The 27,419-nt window shown below is 44.7% G+C and overlaps 1 protein-coding gene across 17 annotated transcripts in view; it reads left to right on the top strand.

Annotated features, from left to right (window-relative positions):
- The window catches only part of LOC109873539 (calcium/calmodulin-dependent protein kinase type II subunit beta), a 95,612-nt gene that overhangs the window by 28,103 nt on the left and 40,090 nt on the right, over positions 1-27,419 (top strand). For 6 of the 17 annotated variants that reach the window (XM_031809159.1, XM_031809153.1, XM_031809158.1 and 3 more), the window contains exons 6-14: positions 1,774-1,846; positions 10,390-10,492; positions 15,777-15,860; positions 16,000-16,094; positions 16,230-16,352; positions 16,447-16,530; positions 16,704-16,752; positions 21,640-21,711; positions 24,587-24,621. In XM_031809159.1, the coding sequence (XP_031665019.1) occupies positions 1,774-1,846; positions 10,390-10,492; positions 15,777-15,860; positions 16,000-16,094; positions 16,230-16,352; positions 16,447-16,530; positions 16,704-16,752; positions 21,640-21,711; positions 24,587-24,621 (718 nt within the window). The remainder of the gene's footprint in view (positions 1-1,773; positions 1,847-10,389; positions 10,493-15,776; positions 15,861-15,999; positions 16,095-16,229; positions 16,353-16,446; positions 16,531-16,703; positions 16,753-21,639; positions 21,712-24,586; positions 24,622-27,419) is intronic. The other 11 variants (XM_031809154.1, XM_031809163.1, XM_031809165.1 and 8 more) reach the window with 3 other exon arrangements.

The following is a 27,419-nucleotide window of genomic DNA, read 5'->3' on the forward strand; positions in this document are numbered from 1 at the left end:
GAAATAGCAAGGATAGAGGGAGTACTGTATGAGGGGTAGAGGAAATAGCAAGGATAGAGGGAGTACTGTATGAGGGGTAGAGGAAATAGCAAGGATAGAGGGAGTACTGTATGAGGGGTAGAGGATAGCGGGAGTACTGTATGAGGGGTAGAGGAAATAGCAAGGATAAAGGGAGTACTGTATGAGGGGTAGAGGAAATAGCAAGGATAGAGGGAGTACTGTATGAGGGGTAGAGGAAATAGCAAGGATAGAGGGAGTACTGTATGAGGGGTAGAGGAAATGGCAAGGATAGAGGGAGTACTGTATGAGGGGTAGAGGAAATAGCAAGGATAGAGGGAGTACTATATGAGGGGTAGAGGAAATAGCAAGGATAGAGGGAGTACTGTATGAGGGGTAGAGGAAATAGCAAGGATAAAGGGGGTACTGTATGAGGGGTAGAGGAAATAGCAAGGATAGAGGGAGTACTGTATGAGGGGTAGAGGAAATAGCAAGGATAGATGGAGTACTGTATGAGGTGTAGAGGAAATAGCAAGGATAGAGGGAGTACTGTATGAGGGGTAGAGGATAGAGGGAGTACTGTATGAGGGGTAGAGGAAATAGCAAGGATAGAGGGAGTACTGTATGAGGGGTAGAGGAAATAGCAAGGATAGAGGGAGTACTGTATGAGGGGTAGAGGAAATAGCAAGGATAGAGGGAGTACTGTATGAGGGGTAGAGGAAATAGCAAGGATAGAGGGAGTACTGTATGAGGGGTAGAGGAAATTGAGAAAAGATTGGAAGTGCACATACATATTTCATGGTGTGTGTGAAAGTTGCTACATTGCCCTGAGTGTGTGTGTGTTCAGATTTTTGCCCGCATTGCATGTGTTCTCTGTCCGTCTGTCTGCCCATCCAAGACTGGTTGTATTTGCTTGTGGCAACAAAAGAAAGTGAGAGTCAGAGATAAAGAGAGTTAGAGGGAAAGTATTTCTCAGTCAAAGAAACTGGGAGTGAAATTAACATTTTAATTGTAATTGTTATAATTGGGTGAAGTATATTTTCTATTTTGTGTTTGACACATTTTTAAAAAATAAGCCTGAGAAAGTCACCAAGTTTGACATAGCCTCTCCTAAACACACACACACCCTCCTTTTTGTCAAACAGATTAATAGACAGAGGAGACAGTGTTTGTGTGCTTGTGAGTGTGCACTTGCATGTGAGTTCGTCTGTGTGTGTAACTCACGTCATAGGCTCCATCCCAAAATGGAGGATACCCCACTAGCAGGATGTACAGGATCACACCTATACATAAACACCCACACACGGACGCACTCAGGCATGCAGGCACACTCCTACGCTGCCTGACTCGTATAGTGCAGTTCCTCTTCAACATCTCGCTGGCAGGTGTTCACACTGTGGCAGGTTCCACTGTTCAAGTCAATGTGGAGTGTTTTAGGTATGCTGATATTCAAGAGCATCCGCTCCTTTGTAGTCCAGTGATAACACAGAATGTCATTCACGACAGAAAGACACAGGACTTGAGCCGTGGGTGTATTGACATGTTCATGCACTTTTTCATGCACTCTTTAAGTGTGTGTGTATCAAATACCTTCAAATACTTGAAAGTTGAGGAGTGCTTGATTTTAGCTTGGAGTTTAAACTTTTGGGACTTAAATAGAATAGAACATAATTTGTCTTGCACAATTTAAAAGCACTGCAATACACCACACAGAACACAGATCAGATGCAGCACACTGGCAGAGACTAACCGACTCCCCCTGGTGTTGTTATACAGTCACTGCATCCAGCAGATCCTGGAGGCCGTGCTACACTGTCACCAGTCGGGTGTGGTACACAGAGACCTCAAGGTGAGTTACAGATTATTTGAATCACTTTGGCACTATTTTCACAATACAGTTGAAGTCGGAAGTTTACATACACTTAGGTTGGAGTCATTTAAAACTCATTTTTCAACCACTCCACAAATGTCTTGTGCTATAGTTTTGTCAAGTTGGTTAGGACATCTACTTTGTGCATGACAAGTCATTTTTCCAACAATTGTTTACAGACAGATTATTTAACTGTATCATAATACCAGTGGGTCAGAAGTTTACATACACTAAGTTGACTGTGCCTTTAAACAGCTTGGAAAATTCCAGAAAATTATGTCATGGCTTTAGAAGCTTCTGATAAGCTAATTGACATCGTTTGAGTCAATTAGAGGTGTACTTGTGGATGTATTTCAAGGCCTACCTTCAAACCCAGTGCCTCTTTGCTTGACATCATGGGAAAATCTAAAGAAATCAGCCAAGGCCCCACAAGTCTGATTCATCCTTGGGAGCAATCTCCAAATGCCTGAAGGTACCACGATCAATTATACAAACAATAGTACGCAAGTATAAACACCATGGGACCACGCAGCCATCATACCGCTCAGGAAGGAGACGCCTCCTAGAAATTAACGTACTTTGGTGTCGAAAAGTGCAAATCAATCCCAGAACAACAGCAAAGGACCTTGTGAAGATGCTGGAGGACACAGGTACAAAGTGTCTATATCCACAGTAAAACGAGTCCTATATCGACATAACCTGAAAGGCCGCTCAGCAAGGAAGAGGCCACTGCTCCAAAACCGCCATAAAAAGCCAGACTACAAAGATCATACTTTTTGGAGAAATATCCTCTGGTCTGATAAAACAAAAACAGAACTGTTTGGCCATAATGACCATCATTATGTTTGGTGAAAAAGGGGGAGGCTAATTTTCCTACCTCATGATGCCATCTATTTTGTGAATTGCACCAGTCCCTCCTGCAGCGAAGCACCCCCAGAACATGATGCTGCCACCCCGTGCTTCACGGTTGGGATGGTGTTCTTCGGCTTGCAAGCCTCCCCCTTTTTCCTCCAAACATAACGATGGTCATCACTATAGTTTGTTCACAAGACATTTGTGGAGTGGTTGAAAAATGCGTTTTAATGACTCCAACCTAAGTGTATGTAAACTTCTGATTTCATCTGTATGCTGAAACAACATCTCAAGACATCAGTCATGAAGTTAAAGCTTGGTTGCAAATGGGTCATCCAAATGGACAATGACCCCAAGCATACTTCCAAAGTTGTGGCAAAATGGCTAAAGGACAACAAAGTCAAGGTACTGGAGTGGCCATCAGAAAACCCTGGCCTCAATCCTATAGAACATTTGTGGGGAGAACTGAAAAAGCGTGTGCGAGCAAGGAGGCCTACAAACCTGACTCAGTTACACCAGCTCTGTCAGGAGGAATGGGCCAAAATTCACCCAACTTATTGTGGGAAGCATGTGGAAGGCTACCTGAAATGTTTGACCCAAGTTAAACAATTTATTATTATTAAAATAAAGTGGTGATCCTAACTGGCCTAAGACAGGGAATTTTTACTAGGATTAAATGTCAAGAATTGTGAAACTGAGTTTAAATGTATTTGGCTAAGGTGTATGTAAACTTCCAACTTCAACTGTATGTTGAACACTAGTGACGCAGCCACTGGTAACATTAGTGAAGCAGCCACTGGTAACACTAGTAACGCAGCCGCTGGTAACACTAGTGACGCAGCCGCTGGTAACACTAGTAACGCAGCCACTGGTAACACTAGTAACGCAGCCACTGGTAACACTAGTGACGCAGCCACTGGTAACACTAGTGACGCAGCCACTGGTAACACTAGTGACGCAGCCACTGGTAACACTAGTGACGCAGCCACTGGTAACACTAGTGACGCAGCCACTGGTAACACTAGTGACGCAGCCACTGGTAACACTAGTGACGCAGCCACTGGTAACACTAGTGACGCAGCCACTGGTAACACTAGTGACGCAGCCACTGGTAACACTAGTGACGCAGCCACTGGTAACACTAGTGACGCAGCCACTGGTAACACTAGTGACGCAGCCACTGGTAACACTAGTGACGCAGCCAGCCTTACATTCAGCACCTTTCATTGTGCATTCATTTTGTTTGTTGACATCCTTCACCACACAACCATTGATCCAAAATAACAAGTTTACTGTGGAATGTAATCACCAAAACACAACATAATGATATCTTCTCAATTTAGTTATTTTAACAACCAGTTAATCCAATAGCAAAACATGTAAGATACATTTTTCAAAAATGCCCTTTGAATGTAGTATTCTACAGTACAGTAAATTACACTGTTCTCACATTCGGCAATACATTTGCACTACTCATTAAAATTGATTAAACATCTAATTTCCATAATTTCTATCCTATGTGATAATAAAGGTGCGATCATTGATTATTGATTAAACATCTCATTTCCATAATGTCTATCCTATGTGATAATAAAGGATTGATCATTGATTATTGATTAAACATCTAATTTCCATAATTTCTATCCTATGTGATAATAAAGGTGTGATCATTGATTATTGATTAAACATCTAATTTCCATAATGTCTATCCTATGTGATAATAAAGGATTGATCATTGATTATTGATTAAACATCTCATTTCCATAATGTCTATCCTATGTGATAATAAAGGTGTGATAATTGATTATTGATTAAACATCTAATCTCCATAATGTCTATCCTATGTGATAATAAAGGTGTGATCATTGATTATTGATTAAACATCTAATTTCCATAATGTCTATCCTATGTGATAATAAAGGTGTGATCATTGAAGACATCGTTCACAATGTAATCAAATTATAGAAAAAAATAGAAACGTTTAGCAGCCACTAGTTTGCATCAAGCCTATCTTGAGCATTTGGCCATAGGTTCCCATCGAAATCGCAGTAAATACCATCAATCCAAGCCTGGCATACAGTGCATTCGGAAAATATTCGAACCCTTGACTTATTCCACATTTTGTTACATTGCAGCCTTATTCTAGGGTGGCAGGTAGCCTAGTGGTTAGAGCTTTGGGCCAGTAACCAAAAGGTTGCTGAAACGAACCCCCAAGCTGACAAGGTAAAAATCTTTCGTTCTGGCCTTGAGCAAGGTAGTTAACCCACTGTTCCCCGGGCGCTGAAGACGTGGATATCGAATAAGGCAGCCCCCCACACCACTCTGTTTCAGAGGGGTTGGGTTAAATGCGGAAGACACATTTCAGTTGTACAACTGACTAGGTATCCCCCTGACAAAGCAAAAACTGATTTTTGTTGTTGAAATTTTTGCACGTTTATAAAACAATTTAACTACCTTATTTACATAAATATTCAGACCCTTTGGTATGAGATTCGAAATATAGCTCAGGTGCATTCTGTTTCCATTGATCATCCTTGAGATGTTTCTACAACTTGATTGGAGTCCTGTGGTAAATTCAATTGATTGGACATGATTTGAAAAGGCACACACCTGTCTATATAAGGTCCCACAGTTGACAGTGAATGTCAGAGCAAAACCAAGCCATGAGGTCGAAGGTATTGTCCGTAGTGCTCCAAGACAGGATTGTGTCAGGGCACAGATCTGGGGAAAGGTACCAAAAAATGTCTACAGATTTGAAGGTCCTCAAGAATTCTTCATAATCCTCCATAATTCTTAAATGGAAGAAGTTTGGAACCACCAAGGCTTTTCTGGCCTCTCAGCCAAACTGAGCAATCGAGGGAGACCAGCCTTGGTCAGAGAGGTGACCAAAAACCTGATGGTCACTTTGACAGAGTTCCTCTGTGGAGAACCTTCCAGAAGGACAACCATGTCTGCAGCACTCCACCAATCAGGCTTTTATGACTGGGAGACTAGTCAGGATCGAGGGAAAGATGAATGGAGTACAGAGATATCCTTGATGAAAACCTGTTCCAGAGTGCTCAGGACCTCAGACTGGGGTGAAGGTTAACTTTCCAACAGGACAACGACCCTAAACACATTGCCAAGACATCCATGGCCTGAAGGAGGATGGTACGGTCATGGGGATGGCAATCATACATCTTCCACCTGTATTGTAATTCTGTACTGTATTTTACAGCATTGCATTGTACTTACGTATTGTAATGGTCCTGTAAGTGACTCAGTTCACATATCAAAATGTGTGGACTGTTATCACGTTGGATAAAAGGTTCTGCTAAATAAATGGCATATACAGTGGGGCAAAAAACGTATTTAGTCAGCCACCAATTGTGTAAGTTCTCCCACTTAAAAAGATGAGGCCTGTAATTTTCATCATAGGTACACGTCAACCATGACAGAAAAAATTAGAAGAAAAAAAATCCAGAAAATCACAATATTTCTGGCTCTCACAGACCTGTAACTTCTTCTTTAAGAGGCTCCTCTGTCCTCCACTCGTTACCTGTATTAATGGCACCTGTTTGAACTTGTTATCAGTATAAAAGACACCTGTCCACAACTTCAACATTGGCTAAGACCAAAGAGCTGTCAAAGGACACCAGAAACAAAATTGTAGACCTGCACCAGGCTGGGAAGACTGAATCTGCAATAGGTAAGCAGCTTGGTTTGAAGAAATCAACTGTGGGAGCAATTATTAGGAAATGGAAGACATACAAGACCACTGATAATCTCCCTCGATCTGGGGCTCCACGCAAGATCTCACCCCATGGGGTCAAAATGATCACAAGAACGGTGAGCAAAAATCCCAGAACCACACGGGGGGAGCTAGTGAATGACCTGCAGAGAGCTGGAACCAAAGTAACAAAGCCTACCATCAGTAACACACTACACCGCCAGGGACTCAAATCCTGCAGTGCCAGACGTGTCCCCCTGCTTAAGCCAGTACATGCCCAGGCCCGTCTGAAGTTTGCTAGAGAGCATTTGGATGATCCAGAAGAAGATTGGGAGAATGTCATATGGTCAGATGAAACCAAAATATAACTTTTTGGTAAAAACTCAACTCGTCGTGTTTGGAGGACAAAGAATGCTGAGTTGCATCCAAAGAACACCATACCTACTGTGAAGCATGGGGGTGGAAACATCATGCTTTGGGGCTGTTTTTCTGCAAAGGGACCAGGACGACTGATCCGTGTAAAGGAAAGAATGAATGGGGCCATGTATCGTGAGATTTTGAGTGAAAACCTTCATCAGCAAGGGCATTGAAGATGAAACGTGGCTGGGTCTTTCAGCATGAAAATGATCCCAAACACACCGCCCGGGCAACGAAGAAGTGGCTTCGTAAGAAACATTTCAAGGTCCTGGAGTGGCCTAGCCAGTCTCCAGATCTCAACCCCATAGAAAATCTTTGGAGGGAGTTGAAAGTCTGTGTTGCCCAGCAACAGCCCCAAAACATCACTGCTCTAGAGGAGATCTGCATGGAGGAATGGGCCAAAATACCACCAACAGTGTGTGAAAACCTTGTGAAGACTTACAGAAAACGTTTGACCTCTGTCATTGCCAACAAAGGATACAACTTTTTTATTGACCAAATACTTATTTTCCACCATAATTTTCAAATAAATACATTAAAAATCCTACAATGTGATTTTCTGGATTTTTTTTCCTCATTTTGTCTGTCGTAGTTGAAGTGTACCTATGATGAAAATTACAGGCCTCTTTCATCTTTTTAAGTGGGAGAACTTGCACAATTGGTGGCTGACTAAATACTTTTTTGCCCCACTGTATTACAGTCCTGTATTGGCCAATGCATTTTTAGTAATTTGTGTGTTGTACTTAGTCATTTGAAAATGTGCTTAGAGTTTTGAGGTTTGTACAAGAGTTGTGAACATTGCACCAAAGCGCAAAAGAAAAAAAACTGTAATTGTGTATCTTGGTGTCAGCTGGACAAAAAGAGATTGTGTGTGTGTGTCCTCACAAGAATAGTAAGCCAACTAAAATTCAGTGAAGTGAGGACATTTTGCCGGCCCTCACTTCTAAAACAGCTACTTTAGGCATTTGGGTTAGAGTTAGTTAGAATTAGGGTTTGGAGTAGGACAAGGGTTTGGACTAGGGTTAGGGAGAATAGGATTTTGAATGGGAATCAATTAAAGTATAGTAAGACATAGATGTGTGTGTAATTGTCAAGGCATAAGAATAGGTTAGGATCGATTTTCTACAAACCTGTCATGCTCCTGACACAATAAAAACGGCATCAGTTTAATAAAACTGCTCTCTACCTGAATACTCTGAGATAGCTCTGCTGTCATGCTGGCATTATACAGCAGTCCCACTGTGTGTGTGTGTGTGTGTATGTGTGTGTGTGTGTGTGTGTGTGTGGACTTGTTGTGGGTACCAGCATTCCCCACAAGAATAGTAAACGAACAAAAATGTGACCAACTGGGGACATTTTGTTAGTCCCCACAGGGCCAAAATGCTATTTCTAGGGGGTTTAGGGTTAAGGTTAGAATTATGTGAAGAGCTAGGGTTAAAGTTAGGTTATGTTTTTGGGTTAAGGCTAGGGTTAAGGTTAGATTTACACCCATCTGCCATTTACAACGCCCTAGCAAAACCAAAACCTACTTGTCCGGCTTCCACATCATCTCCCGACATCCTCAGACATGGATGGACGGTGACCTGGCTGCTAATCTCGCAGTGGATCTTGAACGACCTGGCTGGTATGTGTTGGCCAGCATCCCGGAGTCGCCTCTTCACTGTGGATGTTGAGACTGGTGTTTTGCGGGTACTATTTAATGAAGCTGCCAGTTGAGGACTTGTGAGGCGTCTGTTTCTCAAACTAGACACTCCAATGTACTTGTTCTCTTGCTCAGTTATGCACCGAAGCCTCCCACTCTTTCTATTCTGGTTAGACAGTTTTCGCTGTTATGTGAAGGGAGTAGTATAGTCATTTGCAGTCATTTACAACATTAACAATGTCTACACTGTATTTCTGATCAATTTGATGTTATTTTAATTGACAAAAAAATGCTTTTCTTTAAAAAACAAGGACATTTCTAAGTGACCCCAAACGTTTGAATGGTAGTGTGTGTGTGTGTGCATATGTGGATGCTTGTGTGTGTGTGTGTGTGTCTCTGTGTGTACACTACCAGTCAAAGTTTTAGAACACCTACTCATTCAATGGTTTTTCTTCATTTTTACTATTTTCTACATTGTAGAATAATAGTGAATACATCAAAACGATGAAATAACACATATGGAATCATGTAGTAACCAAAAAAGTGATAAACAAAATCGAGATTCTTCAAATAACCACCCTCTGCCTTGATGACAGCTTTGCACACACTTGGCATTCTCTCAACCAGCATCATGAAGTAGTCACCTGGAATGCATTTCAATTAACAGGTGTGTCTTCTTAAAAGTTCATTTGTGGAATTTCTTTCCATCTTAATGCGTTTGAGCCAATCAGTTGTGTTGTGACAAGGTAGGGGTGGTATACAGAAGACAACACTATTGGGTAAAATACCAAGTCCATATTATGGCAGGAACAGCTCAAATAAGTAAGGAGAAATGACAGTCCATCATTACTTTAAGACCTGAAGGTCAATCTATATGGAACATTTCATGAACTTTGGAAGTTTCTTCAAGTGCAGTCGCACAAACCATCAAGCACTATGATGAAACTGGCTTTCATGAGGACGGCCACAGGAAAGGAAGACCCAGAGTTACCTCTGCTGCAGAGGATAAGTTCATTAGAGTCCAAATTCAAGATTTTTGGTTCAAACCTCTGTGTCTTTGTGAGACGCAGAGTAGGTGAACGGATGATCTCTGCATGTGTATTTACCACCATAAAGCATGGAGGAGGAGGTATTATGGTGTGGGAGTGCTTTGCTGGTGACACTGTCTGTGATTTAATTAGAATTCAAGGCACACTTAACAAGCATGGCTCCCGCAGCATTCTGCAGCGATACACCATCCCATCTGGTTTGTGCTTAGTGGGACTATCATTGGTTTTTCAATAGGACAATGATCCAACACACCTCCAGGCTGTGTACGGGCTATTTTACCAAGAAGGAGAGTGATGAAGTGCTGCATCAGATGACCTGGCCTCCACAATCCCCCGACCTCAACCAAATTGAGATGGTTTGGTATGAGTTGGACCGCAGAGTGAAGGAAAATCAGCCAACAAGTGCTCAGGATATGTGGGAACTCCTTCAGGAGTGTTGGAAAAGCATTCCAGATGAAGCTGGTTGAGAGAATGCCAAGAGTGTGCAAAGCTGTCATCAAGCCAAGGGGTGGCTATTTGAAGATTCTCAAATATAATTTGTTTAACACTTTTTTGGTTACTACATGATTCAATGTAGCATATGTGTTATTTCAAAGTTTTGATGTCTTCGGTATTATTCTACAATGTAGGAAATAGTATAAATAAAGAAAAACCCTTGAATGACTACATTAGGTGTTCTAAAACCTTTGACCGGTAGTGTATGTGTACATGCATGTTCGTGTATGTGCAAGTGCATTACTACTACATGATTTTAGGCCTAGCTCCATATAATAACATTTTAAACATATTTAATAGGATCTCTGTGCACCCTGTGAAAGTGTCTGCCTTCATGTCCCGTCTGTCCCCTGTGTAGCCAGAGAACTTGCTGCTGGCCAGTAAGTGTAAGAACGCTGCAGTGAAGTTGGCTGACTTTGGACTGGCCATCGAGGTGCAGGGAGACCAACAGGCATGGTTCGGTACGTCCACACACACACACACACACACACACTGTATTCATGTTTTAACACGTGTTTGTGTGGCCCAGAGACTAGCTATTCTCTAGTAAGAATATTTTTTCATATTCACATTTTTAAACCTCAATTATATATTTTTTATTAATCAACCTTCAAGGTAAACAGTGCATTCAGAAAGTATTCAGACCCCTTCACTTTTTCCACATTTTGTTATGTTACAGCCTTATTCTAAAATGTATAAAATAATTTTCCCCCTCATCAATCTACACATAATACCCCATAATGACCAACAAGATTTTCTGGTCTGATGAAACCAAGATTGAACTCTATGTCCTGAATGCCAAGCGTTACGTCTGGAGGAAACCTGGCTCAATCCCTACGGTGAAGCATGGTGGTGGCAGCATCGTGCTGTGAGGATATCACACTTTCCAACAGGACAACGACCTTCAGCACACAGCCAAGACCTGAAAATGTCTAGTTACGTCTGGAGGAAACCTGGCTCAATCCCTACGGTGAAGCATGGTGGTGGCAGCATCGTCCTTCAGCACACAGCCAAGACCTGAAAATGTCTAGTTACGTCTGGAGGAAACCTGGCTCAATCCCTACGGTGAAGCATGGTGGTGGCAGCATCGTCCTTCAGCACACAGCCAAGACCTGAAAATGTCTAGTTACGTCTGGAAGAAACCTGGCTCAATCCCTACGGTGAAGCATGGTGGTGGCAGCATCGTCCTTCAGCACACAGCCAAGACCTGAAAATGTCTATTTTTTATATATTTGCAAAACATTCTAGAAAAGCTGTTTTTGCTTTGTCATTATTGAGTAGTGTGTGTAGATGGATGAGAAGAACAACTACATGTAATCTGTTTTAGAAGGAGGCTGTAACGTAAGAATGTGGAAAAAGTATAGTGGTCTGTTTACTTTCCGAAGGCACTGTAAATGCATTGTTTTGCTTCGGTGAAAGTTGTTACACTCAACTATATATATATATATATATATATATATTTTCATTAGTCCACTGTTAAATACAGTTCCAAATGTCAGCAGTCAAGTTTTCAAAATATTGGAGTTTCACATCATCATGACACAAAATGCATCCCATGATGCAAAATGCATCTCATGATGCAAAATGCATCTCATGATGCAAAATGCATCACATGACGCAAAATGCATCATCATGACGCAAAATGCATCATCATGACGCAAAATGCATCTCATGACGCAAAATGCATCACATGACGATGTGGCAAGTGACGCTTTTCTTCTTGAAAGTCCAATATCTTAAACTCTTGACTGCTGACGTGCGAAACATTTTGGGATTGTATTAACAGTGGACTAATTTGGTAAAAATACCAAAATATACACTGAGTACAAACATTATGATTGACTCTTTCCATGACATAGACTGATCAGGTGAATCCAGGTGAAAGCTATGATCCCATATTGATGTCACTTGTTAAATCCACTTCAATCATGAGAATGCTTTCGACACCTTGTAGAGTCCATGCCCTGAGGAATGTACGCTGTACTTATAGGAAAAGAGGGGGGAACTCAATATTAGCAAGGTGTTCTTAATGTTTTGTACACTCAGTGTAGGTTTTGAGTGGATTTTTCCTGTAATTCACATTACTCAAGTTTCAATTTCACAGCAATGAAATCAAATCATTTGGATTTACCTGATGGGCAGACACAGTACCCAGTTGGAGCAGCAGGCTGGTAGAAGATGATCATTGGGTTAGGGTTGGTCTCAGCGCTGTGCCCTGTTCTGGGTTGGGGCCACATACAGTGGCTTAGTAGGCACAATGCGGCCTTTCATCTCCGCCACAGCCTTGGTGGCCTCCTCGGGGGAAGGAGAGGCCCACAAAGCTAAAGCCCTCGCTTTGGTCGGCCCTCTGTCCTCATCACCTTGGTACTGGTGATAGTCCCGAAATGAGAGAACTCCTTGTGTAGCTTATCATCGTCAGGGTTACCTTCCAGATATTTTAAATAAAGGTTCACTCCTTGATGTCTGGGCTGTTTCAGCTCTGCCTGACGGTCTGCTTTCGTCTGGGCACTACCCACACAGTCGCTTCCCGTTCAGCTCCTTGCCATTCATCTGATCCACAGCTTGAGGTGGTCAGATACACTCCAATTAGACACTGGAATCACAGACACTAAGTTTTAACTCACATCTAGAAGTGGCATTGCACCACATATATGACACATCTGGCAAACACTCACCAAATATGTCTATGCAACCAATACAATGTGATTTGACCATAGCCAAAGAGCTGTCTCAACTTGACATCCTGACCAAAATGATTAATGTAGACATTGGTGGAGTCTTTGGCCCCTGGCACTGGAGCTGGTTCCAGCCTTTCGCTTCTGAAGAGATTTGAAGAAATGAAATGAAAACATTTTTTTTCTTCTAGAAGCATTCCGTTTCATTTTGTTATGGCTCTTTCAGAAGCCTTTCAGAAGCCTCAGCGTTGCCTTTAGATTGTCTCCTCAGGAACCAGCTTCCTGGAGACAATGTTTCCGAAGTCAAAGAAGACCTTTGTTGCAGAATGTCTTGTCCAGATTCTTAACAAATCCTTTCTCTAGGATTGGTCATGCTGAGACCACATGATCCTCATAGGGCTTCCATGGATGGTTATAAAGTTGACCATGTTCAGGTCACGCTCATCATCGTCTGGGTTAATTAACATATTTGACATAACCATATTCGAGTGAACAAAGGATTATAAACGACCCGGATGGAGAAGTTGTGGTTGGTGCCATTTAAGATGATAGGTTTAGGTTACTACATCATACTCAAATTTCCCCTATACACATAGCCTATGAATAACATTTTACAATGTAGGTACACAGGTCGAGAGAAAAATGAGAGTAATCAAGGTGACAGTGACACATTCAATACTGCTTTGCACACTCTTGCCTGCATCTAGCTGATCTAGGGTGTAATCATTAGTCCAGCATTTGCAAACGAGAGCTTCTATTGGAAAATTTCAGGTATTTTTATCCCTGTTTTGTTTCCATTTTGATTCCATTTAAGAAACGTTTTCAACAGAATTGGCGGAATTAATACACCCCTGATCACACGCAAACACAGTTCACTTTCATAGCAGCCACATACAAACAGCATGATCTCATAATTCCTTCTTGAATTTACGCAATCTCCTCCTCTCACCTTTCCCTTCACTTGTGGCCTTCAGTGCACAACAAATTAGCTGTCTGTGACCAGGTGAAAAAAACATTTCCAAACCAAAATTTCATATAATAAACGCTACACACAGCCTACATCGTTGTCACCATATTAGCGAACGTCATAGTCAACATAGCTATTACAACTAATGTGTTAGTAAACCCACTGCAATCATGCAGTACAGTGTACCGTCAGCAAGCAGTTACACCAGCAGGCCCCGGTGGCAATAAATTAATAAAACCAAAAGCCTACCTTTACTTGGAAGACTTCCAGTGTTGGATAGCCATAGCCAGCTAGCTAACATAGTATCCCTCTCAGTTTGAGCTGGGTTTTTTAGTAGGATAAATTAGCTAGCTGCATTCGCTAGCTAAGTGAAAGTGAAAAAAAAGTCTACGAAATATAGCTAGCTCTATCTCTCTCGCTTCATTTTTAAGTAAATTAATTTGTTCAAAACTGTTCAACTATTGTCTTTCTTTGAGTCAACTATTCACCACATTTTATGCACTGTAGTGCTAGCTAGCTGGCTGTAGGTTATGTATTCGATTAATTCTCTGATCCTTTGATTGGGAGGACAACATGTCAGTTCATGCTGAAAGAGCTCTGATAGGTTGGAGGACGACCTCTGGAAGTTGCCAGTTGCTGTGTAAGTCTATGGAAGGGAATGAGAAGCATGAGCCTCCTTATCAGATATGAAAGTAAGACCCAGATGCAGACACATTGAATTAACAATGGTATAATAATCCAACAGGGGCAATAGACCTGTCAAGGCAGGCAGGGGTCAGTAAACCAGTGGGTCAACGGTACCAGACGGCAGTGAGGGTCAGGGTAGGCAGAGGTCAATAATCCAGAGGTGGGGCAAGGTACAGGTCGGCAGGCAGGGTCAGGGGCAGGCAGAGGGGTCAGGCAGGCGGGCTCAGAGTTAGAACAGGCAAGGGTCAAAACCAGGAGGGCGAGAAAAAGAGAGCCTGGGAAAAGCAGGAGCTGAGAACAAAAACACTGGTTGACTTGACAAACTGTCAACAGACAAACAGAGAACACAGGTATAAATACACAGGGGATAATGGGGAAGATGGGTGACACCTGTGCATACCTGGTTGACCGGGGTGCCGGCGGTGAAAGTCGGCAATGAGGCCTGGGTCCAGGATGTCTCTAGCGTGTACCCAGCACCTCTCCTCTGGGCCATAACACTCCCAGTCAACCAGGTACTGGAAACCCCTGCCCTGTGGTTGAACACTCAGGAGGTGTCTCACCGTGGACGCTGGAAGGCCATCGATGACACGGGGAGGACGGGTGGGCCTGGAAACAGAAGACAAAGGGCTGTGAGACAAGGGCTTAATCCTAGACACAATCCTGGAAAGTAGGGTTAATACGGAGACGAACAGCAGTGGGGCTAATGACACTAGAGATGGGGAACGGGCCGATGAAGTGGGGGGAAAGTTTAGGAAACTACACCCGGAGAGGCATGTCACGGGTGAAGAGCCATACCCTCTTCCCGAGCCGATAGTGTGGAGCAGGGGTCCGGTGGCGAACCGTTTCTCGCCTATACCGGGAAGTGGTCTTCAACAGGACGGCCCAGGCTCTCGTCCAGGTACGGCAACAGCGGCGGAAGAACATCTGGGCAGAGGGATTGCTGACTTATTGATCGATGGTTGCTCAAGAGAACAGAATGACAGGAGAATTATAGAATGTCAGGTGTTGGAACCCCTGGAACCCCCTCGTTTGTTGTGTCATAAGTCATGTTAGATCAAATTGGATATATTCTAATTCAATACTTTCTTTATTGCATCATAGTCAGTTACACAGCATGATTTACATTGCAACTACAAAATGTAAAAACAAATGAATACAAAAATGAACACAGTAGGCCTAAGCTTACAAAAAAATAACAAATAACCTGTCAAAAACTAGGACTTCCCAGTTCAGCTGTCCATTTCAGTTAAATAAATGTATTTCAGTTTAAAATGACTAAATAAAAGACATACAGTGGAATCAGTCTCACTGCATTGTTTAGTCTGCTGTTTAGTCTGCTGTGTTTATATCATATCATCCACAGCACACGAGTAAAGTCATACAGCTTGATGACTGTTTGTGTCTTTGTGTGTGTAGGTTTTGCAGGTACCCCAGGCTACCTATCTCCAGAGGTACTGAGGAAGGAGGCCTATGGTAAACCTGTCGACATCTGGGCCTGTGGTGAGTGCAGATCACTTTATTATCTCGCCGTCTCATCCCTCCCTCTTCTATATCTCCTGCCCCACCCTCACCAATCAACGTATGTGTGTCTCTGTGCATGTGTCCGTGTATGTGTGTCCTTGTGGGTGTTTATGTATAGGTGTGATCCTGTACATCCTGCTAGTGGGGTATCCTCCATTTTGGGATGAGGACCAACACAAACTCTACCAGCAAATCAAAGCAGGAGCCTATGACGTGAGATATACACACACACACACACACACACACACACACACACACACACACACACACACACACACACACACACACACAAGCACACACACTCTGTGTCCCCTTTGTCTATCAATCTGTCTGTGTGTGTGTGTGTAGTTTCCATCTCCAGAGTGGGACTCTGTGACTCCAGAAGCCAAGAACCTGATTAACCAGATGTTGACTATTAACCCTGCCAAGAGGATAACTGCCCAGGAGGCCCTCAAACACCCATGGGTCTCCGTAAGTACAGACACACACACACACACACACACACACACACACACTTTTCCTCTCTGTTTCCTCTCTGTTTGACATTGTCTCTCTCTTTCTCCAGCAACGCTCCACGGTGGCGTCCATGATGCACAGACAGGAGACGGTGGAGTGCCTGAAGAAGTTCAACGCCAGAAGGAAACTCAAGGTCTGCTCTATTTTAATAATCTCATAATCCACAGGAATGCCTTCACTACACATGTGAGCCTTCTCACTTCTCAGACTAACCTAGTAATCTACCACTCACCCCATCTCTTTATTTCTCTATTTCTCGCTTTTCTCCCTCTCTTCCCATCTCTCTCTCTCTCTTGCTGTCCATAGGGAGCAGTCCTGACTGCTATGCTGGTGACGAGGAATTTCTCCGGTAAATGTGTGTGTCTTCATAAACACTTACACGCATGCACAGCAGGTTGGCATTTATTGGGATGACTCATGTACTGGAGGAAGCTCTGCAGAGTGGTTACTAGCTGGCACAGCCACAAAGTAACAAAATCAGATTCTAAACCTAACCTTAACCACACTGCTAACCCTAATGCCTAACCTTAAATTAAGACCAAAAAGATCATATTAATTTTCATGAATCTTTACAATATAGCCTATTTTTTACTTTTCAGCTGGCCCATCTCACGGAAATCTCTCAGTTCTGCCTCCAGGGAAAGATTCATGACAATAAATGTCAAACTGCGCATGCACACGCATGCATGCTACAGTCACATACACATGCTCCACAAGCGTACACACACACTCTCTCTCTCTCGCTTTCTTATTATCACAAATTGAGTTTCACCTCCAATTTACTAAGTTTGACTACAAGGGTAACTTGCATGGATCATTACATGTTTCTCTTCCACTTAGGGGTGTGAACTTTAAAACGAAGTTTAAAATGTTTATTTCTTTGCCCACAAAAAAATGTATATCACAGTGCAGTTATCACAAAACGTATTCTTTGCCGTGTTATAACCTAACTAGACGATAGGCTATGAAGGCCTGTTGTGTAATTTAAATAGAACCAGAGGTAGAAGTGAACTTTAGGCTACTTTAGTGAATTTGCGAGACATTGCAAGAAGAGACATTGCGAGATACAGATTACCAAGACAACTGTGCACAGTCCTTTCCGTCTGCCCCCTCCTCTCTCTCCCTCACGCTGGCTCGCCTGCTTTTTCTCTTTGCTAATGATACACGTTTGTGCTCAGTCTTCGGTCTGGTGCGTGTAGAATATCTTAGCCTATTCATTGATGATAGGTCCGTGACTCTGTCTGCCTAGTGGCCGACCTGCCTATACCGGACCTGCCTATACACTCCTCCCCTTTCTCGGTCCCTTGCTAGCCTGCTCTGCACGATGCAAGTGTTTGTGTTCTTGGAAGTACAGCAACTAAATCAGTCTCCTCCGTTCCAAAAATACTGAATCTTAGCAGGCGAGGAGTCGATTTCTAGCGGAATCAAATCTTGACATTCAGAAATGGGAGTCGACACCGGGAGTCGATGTGCAAGAAGTCGAGGAATCTATTATTTTGGAGTCGACCATCTACCACTACGTCATCATCATTAACAGTTGGAAAAAAGGCAGAGAAACGACAGCAGCGAAGTCCTGCATGGCAATACTTTGAGAAGTTAAATGAGAAGGTGGTGAAATGCGAGGTGGAATTGAGGTACAGTATGGTAGTACAGGTGCAATGCTTAACCATCTGAAAGGGACAAACCGTAAAACCCAAACAAATCCTGGTAGCAGCGAGGGGCCCCAACAACAAACATTAGACAACTTCACACTAAAGCCCACTGCATGACTGCCGTAAATAGAACGTCATTGAGCGCAATAGCAATTGTAGAATTTGGGGAAGTTTTCTTTTCGCTTTAACAGAAAACCGATGGCCGTTTAAACTTTAAAGGGAGAGTTCACCCAAATTACAAAATGACATATTGGTTTCCTTATCGTGTAAGCAGTCTATGGAAAAGGTATGACAGCAATCCATGTTTTGTTTTAGTTTCCCCAGGCACTGTTTCCAAATGTTAACACTGTAGCAATTGTGGCACAAATTCAATTCAAGTCATGGGACGGATATTAGCATTTTTCGCGCATCATGTCCAAATAATCCAAAAGTATCTAAAAATGAATTGTGAAGTTTACCAAAGTCACTTATGGATTATTTGAATATGTGCGAAAAATGCTAATTTTTGTGGTATCCAATTGGTAGTTACAGTCTTGTCTCATCGCTGCAACTCCCGTACGGACTCGGGAGATGCAAAGGTCGAGGGCCGTGCACAACCCAACCAAGCCACACTGCTTCTTGACACAATGCCTACTTAACCCGGAAGCTGCGACAGAGCCTGGACTCGAACCCAGAATCTCTAGTGGCAAAGCTAGCACTGTGATGCAGTGCCTTAGACCACTGCACCGCCTTCGACCACTGCACCACTCAGGAGGTCGACTTGAGTGGGATTTGTGCCACAAATGCTAAAACATTAGCATTTAGAAACAAATCAAATTTGTGGTGTGGACTACCAGTGAAATGCTTACTTTACCGGCCCTTCCCAACAATGCAGAGAGAAAGAAAACAGAAATATTCTAAAAGTAAAGTAATAATAGATACACAATGAGTAACAATAACTTGGCTACTATATACAAAGGGTACCAGTACAGACTCGATGTGCAAGGGTACGAGGTAATTGAGGTAGACTACATGGCTATAAGTTAGTGGTAATGACTTCAAATTAGTGGATTCTGGCTATTTCAACCACCCCCGTTTTTGACAGGTGTATAAAATCGAGCACACAGCCATGCAATCTCGATAAACAAACATTGGTCGTAGAATGGCCCGTACTGAAGAGCTCAGTGGTGTTCAACGTGGACCGCCATAAGATGCCACCTTTCCAACAAGTCAGTTCATAAAATTTCTACCCTGCTAGATCTGCCCCGGTCAACTGTGAATGCTGTTATTGTTAAGTGGAGCAACAATATCTTGGCTACAAAGTGGTAGACCACACAAGCGCACAGAGCGGGACCACCGAGTGCTGAAGCACGCAGCATGACAAAATCGCCTGTCCTCGGTTGTAACACTCACTACCGAGTTCCAAACTGACTCTGGAAGCAACGTCAGCACAATAACTGTTCGTCGGGAGCTTCATGAAATGGGTTTCAATGGCCAAGAAGCCGCACACAAGCCTAAGATCACCATGCTTCACCATCTGGCAGTCTGACGGATTAATCTGTGTTTGCTACCTGCCAAACTGTAAAGGTTGGTGGAGGAGGAATAATTGTCTGGGGCTGTTTTTCATGGTTCAGGCTAGGTCCCTTATTTCCAGTGAAGGGAAATTGCTATAGCGTACAATGACATTGTGTGGCCTACCACTTTGCAGCCAAGCTGTTGTTGCTCCTAGATGTTTCCACTTAACAATAACAGCATTCACAGTTGACTACCGCAGTTCTGTATACATCTGGCCCTTCTTTGGACACTATACTAACAAACCCTCCCGCCCGACTAGCATCACTACCCTGGACAATTCTGACTTAGAATATGTGGACAACTACAAATAGCTAGGTGTCTGGTTAGACTGTAAACTCTCCTTCCAGACTCACATTAAGCATCTCCAATCCAAAATTAAATCTAGAATCAGCTTCCTATTTCACAACAAAGCCTCCTTCATTCATGCTGCCAACCATACCCTCGTAAAACTGACTATCCTACCGATCCTTGACTTCGGCGATGTCATTTACAAAATAGCCTCCAACACTCTACTCAGCAAATTGGATGTAGTCTATCACAGTGCCATCCATTTTTTCACCAAAGCCCCATATACCACCCACCACTGCGACCTGTATGCTCTCGTTGGCTGGCCCTCACTACATATTCGTCGCCAAACCCACTGGCTCCAGGTCATTTATAAGTCTTTGCTAGGTAAAGCCCCGCCTTATCTCAGCTCACTGGTCACCATAGCAACACCCACCCGTAGCACGCGCTCCAGCAGGTATATTTCACTGGTCATCCCCAAAGCCAACACTTCCTTCGACCGCCTTTCCTTCCAGTTCTCTGCTGCCAATGACTGGAACGAAATGCAAAAATCACTGAAGCTGGAGACTTATATCTCCCTCTAACTTTAAGCATCAGCTATCTGAGCAGCTAACCGATCGCTGCAGCTGTACATAGTCCATCTGTAAATAGCACACCCAACTACTTCATCCCCATATTGTTACTTATCCTCTTGCTCTTTTGCACCCCAGTATCTCTACTTGGGGTGCAAAAGGGTATGTTTGGCAGCATGAATGAAGGAGGCTTTGTTGTGAAATAGGAAGCTGATTCTAGATTTAATCTATCACTCCAGTGTTAATGTTGAATTGTAATTATTTTGCCTCCATGGCCTATTTATTGCCTTACCTCTTCTACATTTGCACACACTGTACATAGATGTTTCTATTGTGTTATTGGTACGTTTGTTAATGTGTAACGCTGTGTTGTTGTGTTTGTCGACCAAACATACCCTTTGTAAATAAAGGTGAAATAAAACATTTTAATAAAAAATGATATGCTTCCAACTTTGTGGCAAGGCCCTTTCCTGTTTCAGCATGACAATGCCCCCGTGGACAAAGCGAGGACAAAAATTGTTTGTCGATGATCGGTGTGGAAGAACTTGACTGGCCTCCACAGAGTTTTTTGCAAAAAAGTTCAATGCAGATAGTTAACTATTTTAAATAACTATTTAGCAGTCTTATGGCTTGGGGACAGAACCTGTTCAAGGTCCTGTTGGTTCCAGACTTGGTGCGTCGGCTTCCCGTGCAGTAAACGAGAGAACAGTCTCTGACTTGAAGAGAGGAGGGCCAGCCGGGGATACTAAACCAAAGCATGGATTGCTGTCATACATTGTACATAGACTGTTTACAGGGTAAGGAAACCAATGTGTAATTTGGTTGAACTATTTCTATAAGAAATATATTCCATTTGTCACATCCCTACTTCCTCTGCACTCACACTGTCTGCTTACCCAGGTAAAATGGGAAGGAGACTTGCATCTCAGAGTAGGAGGGCAGATCTGAGATCAGTTTAGCCTTTTAGATTATAATGAATGGACAGGGGAGGTACCTGATCCTAGATCAGCACTTACTCTGAGACGCTTGACTTACCTTGGACCTGACGTGACTTCAATCTGTCCACTTCACACTAACACACTTCTGTCTTCTCTTCCCTCGCTCCTTTCCCCTTTTCTGTTCTTTGCTTTCACTTGTTCTCTGTCTTTCTCTATTTCTCTCCCTCTCTCTCTGCGTCAGTTGGTAGACAGTCTACATCTCCAGCATCAATCACTTCTGTGTCTGGAACTGCCGCTGGGATAGTGGAGCAAGGTATCCTCTTTCTCTCCTCCCTCCATCACTCGCTTCTATACCTCCTCCACTTGTACACCTTCTCTCCTCTCCCTCACACTCCTTTCCTCATCCTTCCCTTTTGCTCTTGTGTTCTTCCTCTTATCCCTCCTTCCCCCTTCCCTCTCTTCATCCTCCCCTCCCCCTGTAACGAATAAGGCAGCATGCATGGCATATCCATCTCTCCCTCCCACCCCCTCGCTCTCCAACATGCTTTAGTCTTCTGTGCCTTGAGTCGTTTTCTGTATTTTTTTCTGCCCTTCGTTCCCTCCCTCAGTGTGTGAGGTGTATGAGGCTTGTTTGATGTGTGTGATAAATGCAGGTAACTGCCAAACTAATCAAAACACTTGAGTAAACTATGGATACAAATGATATTGAAAACAGGTTCTTCCACACGTGTGGTTCCTGAGCTAATTAAGCATTTCACATCCTATCATGCTGAGGGTCATGTATAAAAATGCCCAGTTGCCCATTATTTTGGCCACCTTATTTAGAAGAAGAGATTTCATTTACTTTGAAAGAAGGGTGTCAAAGGAGCATAGGGGGTTAAAGTCAATCAGTCAGTCACCAGATCTCAATCCAATTGAACACTTATTTATCATGGAAGAATGGTGTCCCATCCCTCCAATAGAGTTCCAGGCACTGAGTGTTCTAAACATTAGGAACACCTGCTCTTTCCATGACATTGACTGACCAGGTGAATCCAGGTGAAAAGCTATGATCCCTTATTGATGTCACTTGTTAAATCCACTTCAATCAGTCCATGTCATCGACTCCTGCCCCCTTTCTACATTTTGTTGCATTACAGCCTTATTCTAAAATTGATTTTTGTTCAATCAATCTACACATAATACCTGATAGTGACAAAGCAAAAAACTGGTTTTTAGACATTTTAGCAAATGTATGAAAAATCCTAACCAAAATACCTTATTTACAGTTGAAGTCGGAAGTTTACATAGGTTGGAGTCATTAAAACTCGTTTTTCAGCAGCAGGTACTGGGAGACTAGTCAGGATCAAGGGAAAGATTAATGGAGCAAAGTACAGAGAGATCCTTGATGAAAACCTGCTCCAGAGCACTCAGGACCTCAGACTGGGGCGAAGGTTCACCTTCCAACATGACAACGACCCTAGGCACACAGCCAAGACAACGCAGGAGTGGCTTCTGAATAGAGGGTTTTTATAACTCTATTGTGTCTGTGTGAACTGAAAGTGAGCTCTGGGAGATTTAATACTGACAAAAGATTTACGATGTCGGTTGCCAGACCTTGGTCTCTACACAATGAGAACAGTCTTTACAGCAGATACTGTTTGCTGTGAATTATTAGTATCTTTCATAAGAATCTTAACCTTGTGACTCATTCCATACATCTGTTGTTTGTCATGAACATCCAGGAGGATGGACTTTGCTATAAAATGCTATAGCTCAAATCCGCTCATTGATCTCTCAACGGATTGTTGACAAGCTCCATTACTGCAGTAATGAAATAATAACGTTTACTTGTTTTGAAGAAATGTAAAAGGTCTCTCCTTTTGATTACAATAATTCCACAACATTCATCCTGAGAGTTTGAGAGGATCTGCAGAGAAGAATGCGAGAAACTCCTCAAATACAGGTGTGCCAAGCTTGTAGCATCATACCCAAGAAGACTCGAGGCTGCCAAAGGTGCTTAAATAAAGTACTGAGTGAAGGGTCTGAATTTCTAAATCAGTTTTTTGCTTTGTCATTATGAGGTATTGTGTGCAGATTGATGAGGGGGGAAAATGATTTCATCTGTGTGTGTGAGAGTGAAAGTGTTAATTCATACAGAAATGCAAGTTCTTATGAGTATCTATGTGCATGCACATATATATGATCTATTTCTACTGTAATGGTGGGTGCAAGATCTCCACTATCGTCTAGGCTTATTGTGCTCAGCCTGTAATACACTTGTGTCCCCCCCTGTGACCGGTTCGTACATAAAACATTGTCAATTCAGGCTGTAAAGGCATCAGTTTCCACCTTAACTAGCTTTAATGGCGTGCCTCTGGAAAACACTGGGAAAATATGCATACCCTCTTAATATAACACCATTTTCCGCCACCATTTCCGGATTTTCAGATGACTTCCGGGTGTTGGCTGAACGCGGTGTGCAATCAGGTTGTAGCAGTCTGTTGTTTACCCCTGGCTGACCGTGGGGCACACCATCAGGCATCAAGGTGGTGGGAAATGGTTTTATTAAGACAGTACGTCTATTTAACCTGCTTTTTGGCTGGTGGTACACCATTAAAGCTAGTTAAAGAGGAAACCGATACCTTTGCAGCCTGAATAGAGGATGTTTTATGTACGAACCGGTTACTGGGGCACACTAGTGTATAACTGGCTGAGCACATTAAGCCTAGGCTAGTAAAGAATGTGTGTATCATCATTTTCATGGCGCTTCATACTATATGAGAGGAATCCCCTAATCTTAATCTGAGTGCATCCCACCTGCCTCTGAGATTGATACACCTGCTTCTCCATTCCATATTCCCCTGCCCTTTGACCCCTAATCCCATGTGTGTGTGTGTTGTGTGGGAGTGTTTATGAATGTTTTAGTGTGTGTTAGTTTGTAAGGGTTTACAGTAGTTTGTGTGTGTATATGAGTTTGAGTGTGTTGGCACTGTTTACAGTTTGGCGTTTGAGTGTGTTGGCTTTTGAGAGCTCCGTGTGTGTGTTAGAGGGTATGTTGAGTTTGCAGACAGAGTTCAATGTGTTTGTTAGCTAGCTAGGCGTAAGATAGGTATCGACACTCATGCGTGTGTATGTTTGAGGTGTGTTTTAGTAAATGAGTGTGTATGATGAACACCCTCTGAGTGTGTTCTCAATCTCTTTCGCAGCCAAGAGTCTCCTCAACAAGAAGGCTGATATCAAGGTAAGACACAAACATGTGTATCTGCCCCTCCTGCAATTGCAATTGACAGTGATATGCTGTGTTTTGTGGGCATGCTCTTTGGGTGTGTGTGTGTGTGTGTTTATTCTCACTCTTTGTGTGTGTGTGTAGCCTATTAGTCTGACTTTCAGGCATAGTCGGATACGCTCTAGCTATGTAGTTAGAATGTAACATTCATGTGGACTGACTTGATCGCACAGAGGTCAAACCAAACATTATATAACATCAGCTGTTCTTTTTTTTGTGAGCAACTTTTATTTAGTTTTGTAATTTTTATTTTACAATCAAATAAATGCATTAAAAGATAACCCATTCCCCACTCAGTCCCCATCCACCCGCCTACATCATCCCTCCCCACTCAGTCCCCATCCACCCGCCTACATCATCCCTCCCCACTCAGTCCCCATCCACCCGCCTACATCATCCCTCCCCACCCAGTCCCCATCCACCCGCCTACATCATCCCTCCCCACTCAGTCCCCATCCACCCGCCTACATCATCCCTCCCCACTCAGTCCCCATCCACCGCCTACATCATCCCTCCCCACTCAGTCCCCATCCACCCGCCTACATCATCCCTCCCACCCAGTCCCCACTCAGTCCCCATCCACCCGCCTACATCATCCCTCCCCATCCACCCGCCTACATCATCCCTCCCCACTCAGTCCCCATCCACCCGCCTACATCATCCCTCCCCACTCAGTCCCCATCCACCCGCCTACATCATCCCTCCCCACCCAGTCCCCATCCACCCGCCTACATCATCCCTCCCCACCCAGTCCCCACTCAGTCCCCATCCACCGCCTACATCATCCCTCCCCATCCACCCGCCTACATCATCCCTCCCCACCCATTCCCCACTCAGTCCCCATCCACCCGCCACATCATCCCTCCCCACCCAGTCCCCATCCACCCGCCTACATCATCCCTCCCCACTCAGTCCCATCCACCCGCCTACATCATCCCTCCCCACTCAGTCCCCATCCACCCGCCTACATCATCCCTCCCCACCCAGTCCCCATCCACCCGCCTACATCATCCCTCCCACCCAGTCCCCATCCACCCGCCTACATCATCCCTCCCCACCCATTCCCCACTCAGTCCCCATCCACCCGCCTACATCATCCCTCCCCACTCAGTCCCCATCCACCCGCCTACATCATCCCTCCCCACCCAGTCCCCATCCACCCGCCTACATCATCCCTCCCCACCCAGTCCCCATCCACCCGCCTACATCATCCCTCCCCACTCAGTCCCCATCCACCCGCCTACATCATCCCTCCCCACCCAGTCCCCATCCACCCGCCTACATCATCCCCTCCCCACCCAGTCCCCATCCACCCGCCTACATCATCCCTCCCCACCCAGTCCCCATCCACCCGCCTACATCATCCCTCCCCACTCAGTCCCCATCCACCCGCCTACATCATCCCTCCCCACTCAGTCCCCATCCACCCGCCTACATCATCCCTCCCCACCCAGTCCCCATCCACCCGCCTACATCATCCCTCCCCACCCAGTCCCCATCCACCCGCCTACATCATCCCTCCCCACCCAGTCCCCATCCACCCGCCTACATCATCCCTCCCCACTCAGTCCCCATCCACCCGCCTACATCATCCCTCCCCACTCAGTCCCCATCCACCCGCCTACATCATCCCTCCCCACCCAGTCCCCATCCACCCGCCTACATCATCCCTCCCCACTCAGTCCCCATCCACCCGCCTACATCATCCCTCCCCACTCAGTCCCCATCCACCCGCCTACATCATCCCTCCCCACTCAGTCCCCATCCACCCGCCTACATCATCCCTCCCCACCCAGTCCCCACTCAGTCCCCATCCACCCGCCTACATCATCCCTCCCCATCCACCCGCCTACATCATCCCTCCCCACTCAGTCCCCATCCACCCGCCTACATCATCCCTCCCCACTCAGTCCCCATCCACCCGCCTACATCATCCCTCCCCACCCAGTCCCCATCCACCCGCCTACATCATCCCTCCCACCCAGTCCCCACTCAGTCCCCATCCACCCGCCTACATCATCCCTCCCCATCCACCCGCCTACATCATCCCTCCCCACCCATTCCCCACTCAGTCCCCATCCACCCGCCTACATCATCCCTCCCCACCCAGTCCCCATCCACCCGCCTACATCATCCCTCCCCACTCAGTCCCCATCCACACCGCCTACATCATCCCTCCCCACTCAGTCCCCATCCACCCGCCTACATCATCCCTCCCCACCCCAGTCCCCATCCACCCGCCTACATCATCCCTCCCCACCCAGTCCCCATCCACCCGCCTACATCATCCCTCCCCACCCATTCCCCACTCAGTCCCCATCCACCCGCCTACATCATCCCTCCCCACTCAGTCCCCATCCACCCCGCCTACATCATCCCTCCCCACCCAGTCCCCATCCACCCGCCTACATCATCCCTCCCCACCCAGTCCCCATCCACCCGCCTACATCATCCCTCCCCACTCAGTCCCCATCCACCCGCCTACATCATCCCTCCCCACCCAGTCCCCATCCACCCGCCTACATCATCCCTCCCCACCCAGTCCCCATCCACCCGCCTACATCATCCCTCCCCACCCAGTCCCCATCCACCCGCCTACATCATCCCTCCCCACTCAGTCCCCATCCACCCGCCTACATCATCCCTCCCCACTCAGTCCCCATCCACCCGCCTACATCATCCCTCCCCCCCCCAGTCCCCATCCACCCGCCTACATCATCCCTCCCCACCCAGTCCCCATCCACCCGCCTACA

The sequence above is a fragment of the Oncorhynchus kisutch genome, linkage group LG29 (assembly GCF_002021735.2).
Source record: "Oncorhynchus kisutch isolate 150728-3 linkage group LG29, Okis_V2, whole genome shotgun sequence".
Lineage (NCBI taxonomy): Eukaryota > Metazoa > Chordata > Actinopteri > Salmoniformes > Salmonidae > Oncorhynchus > Oncorhynchus kisutch.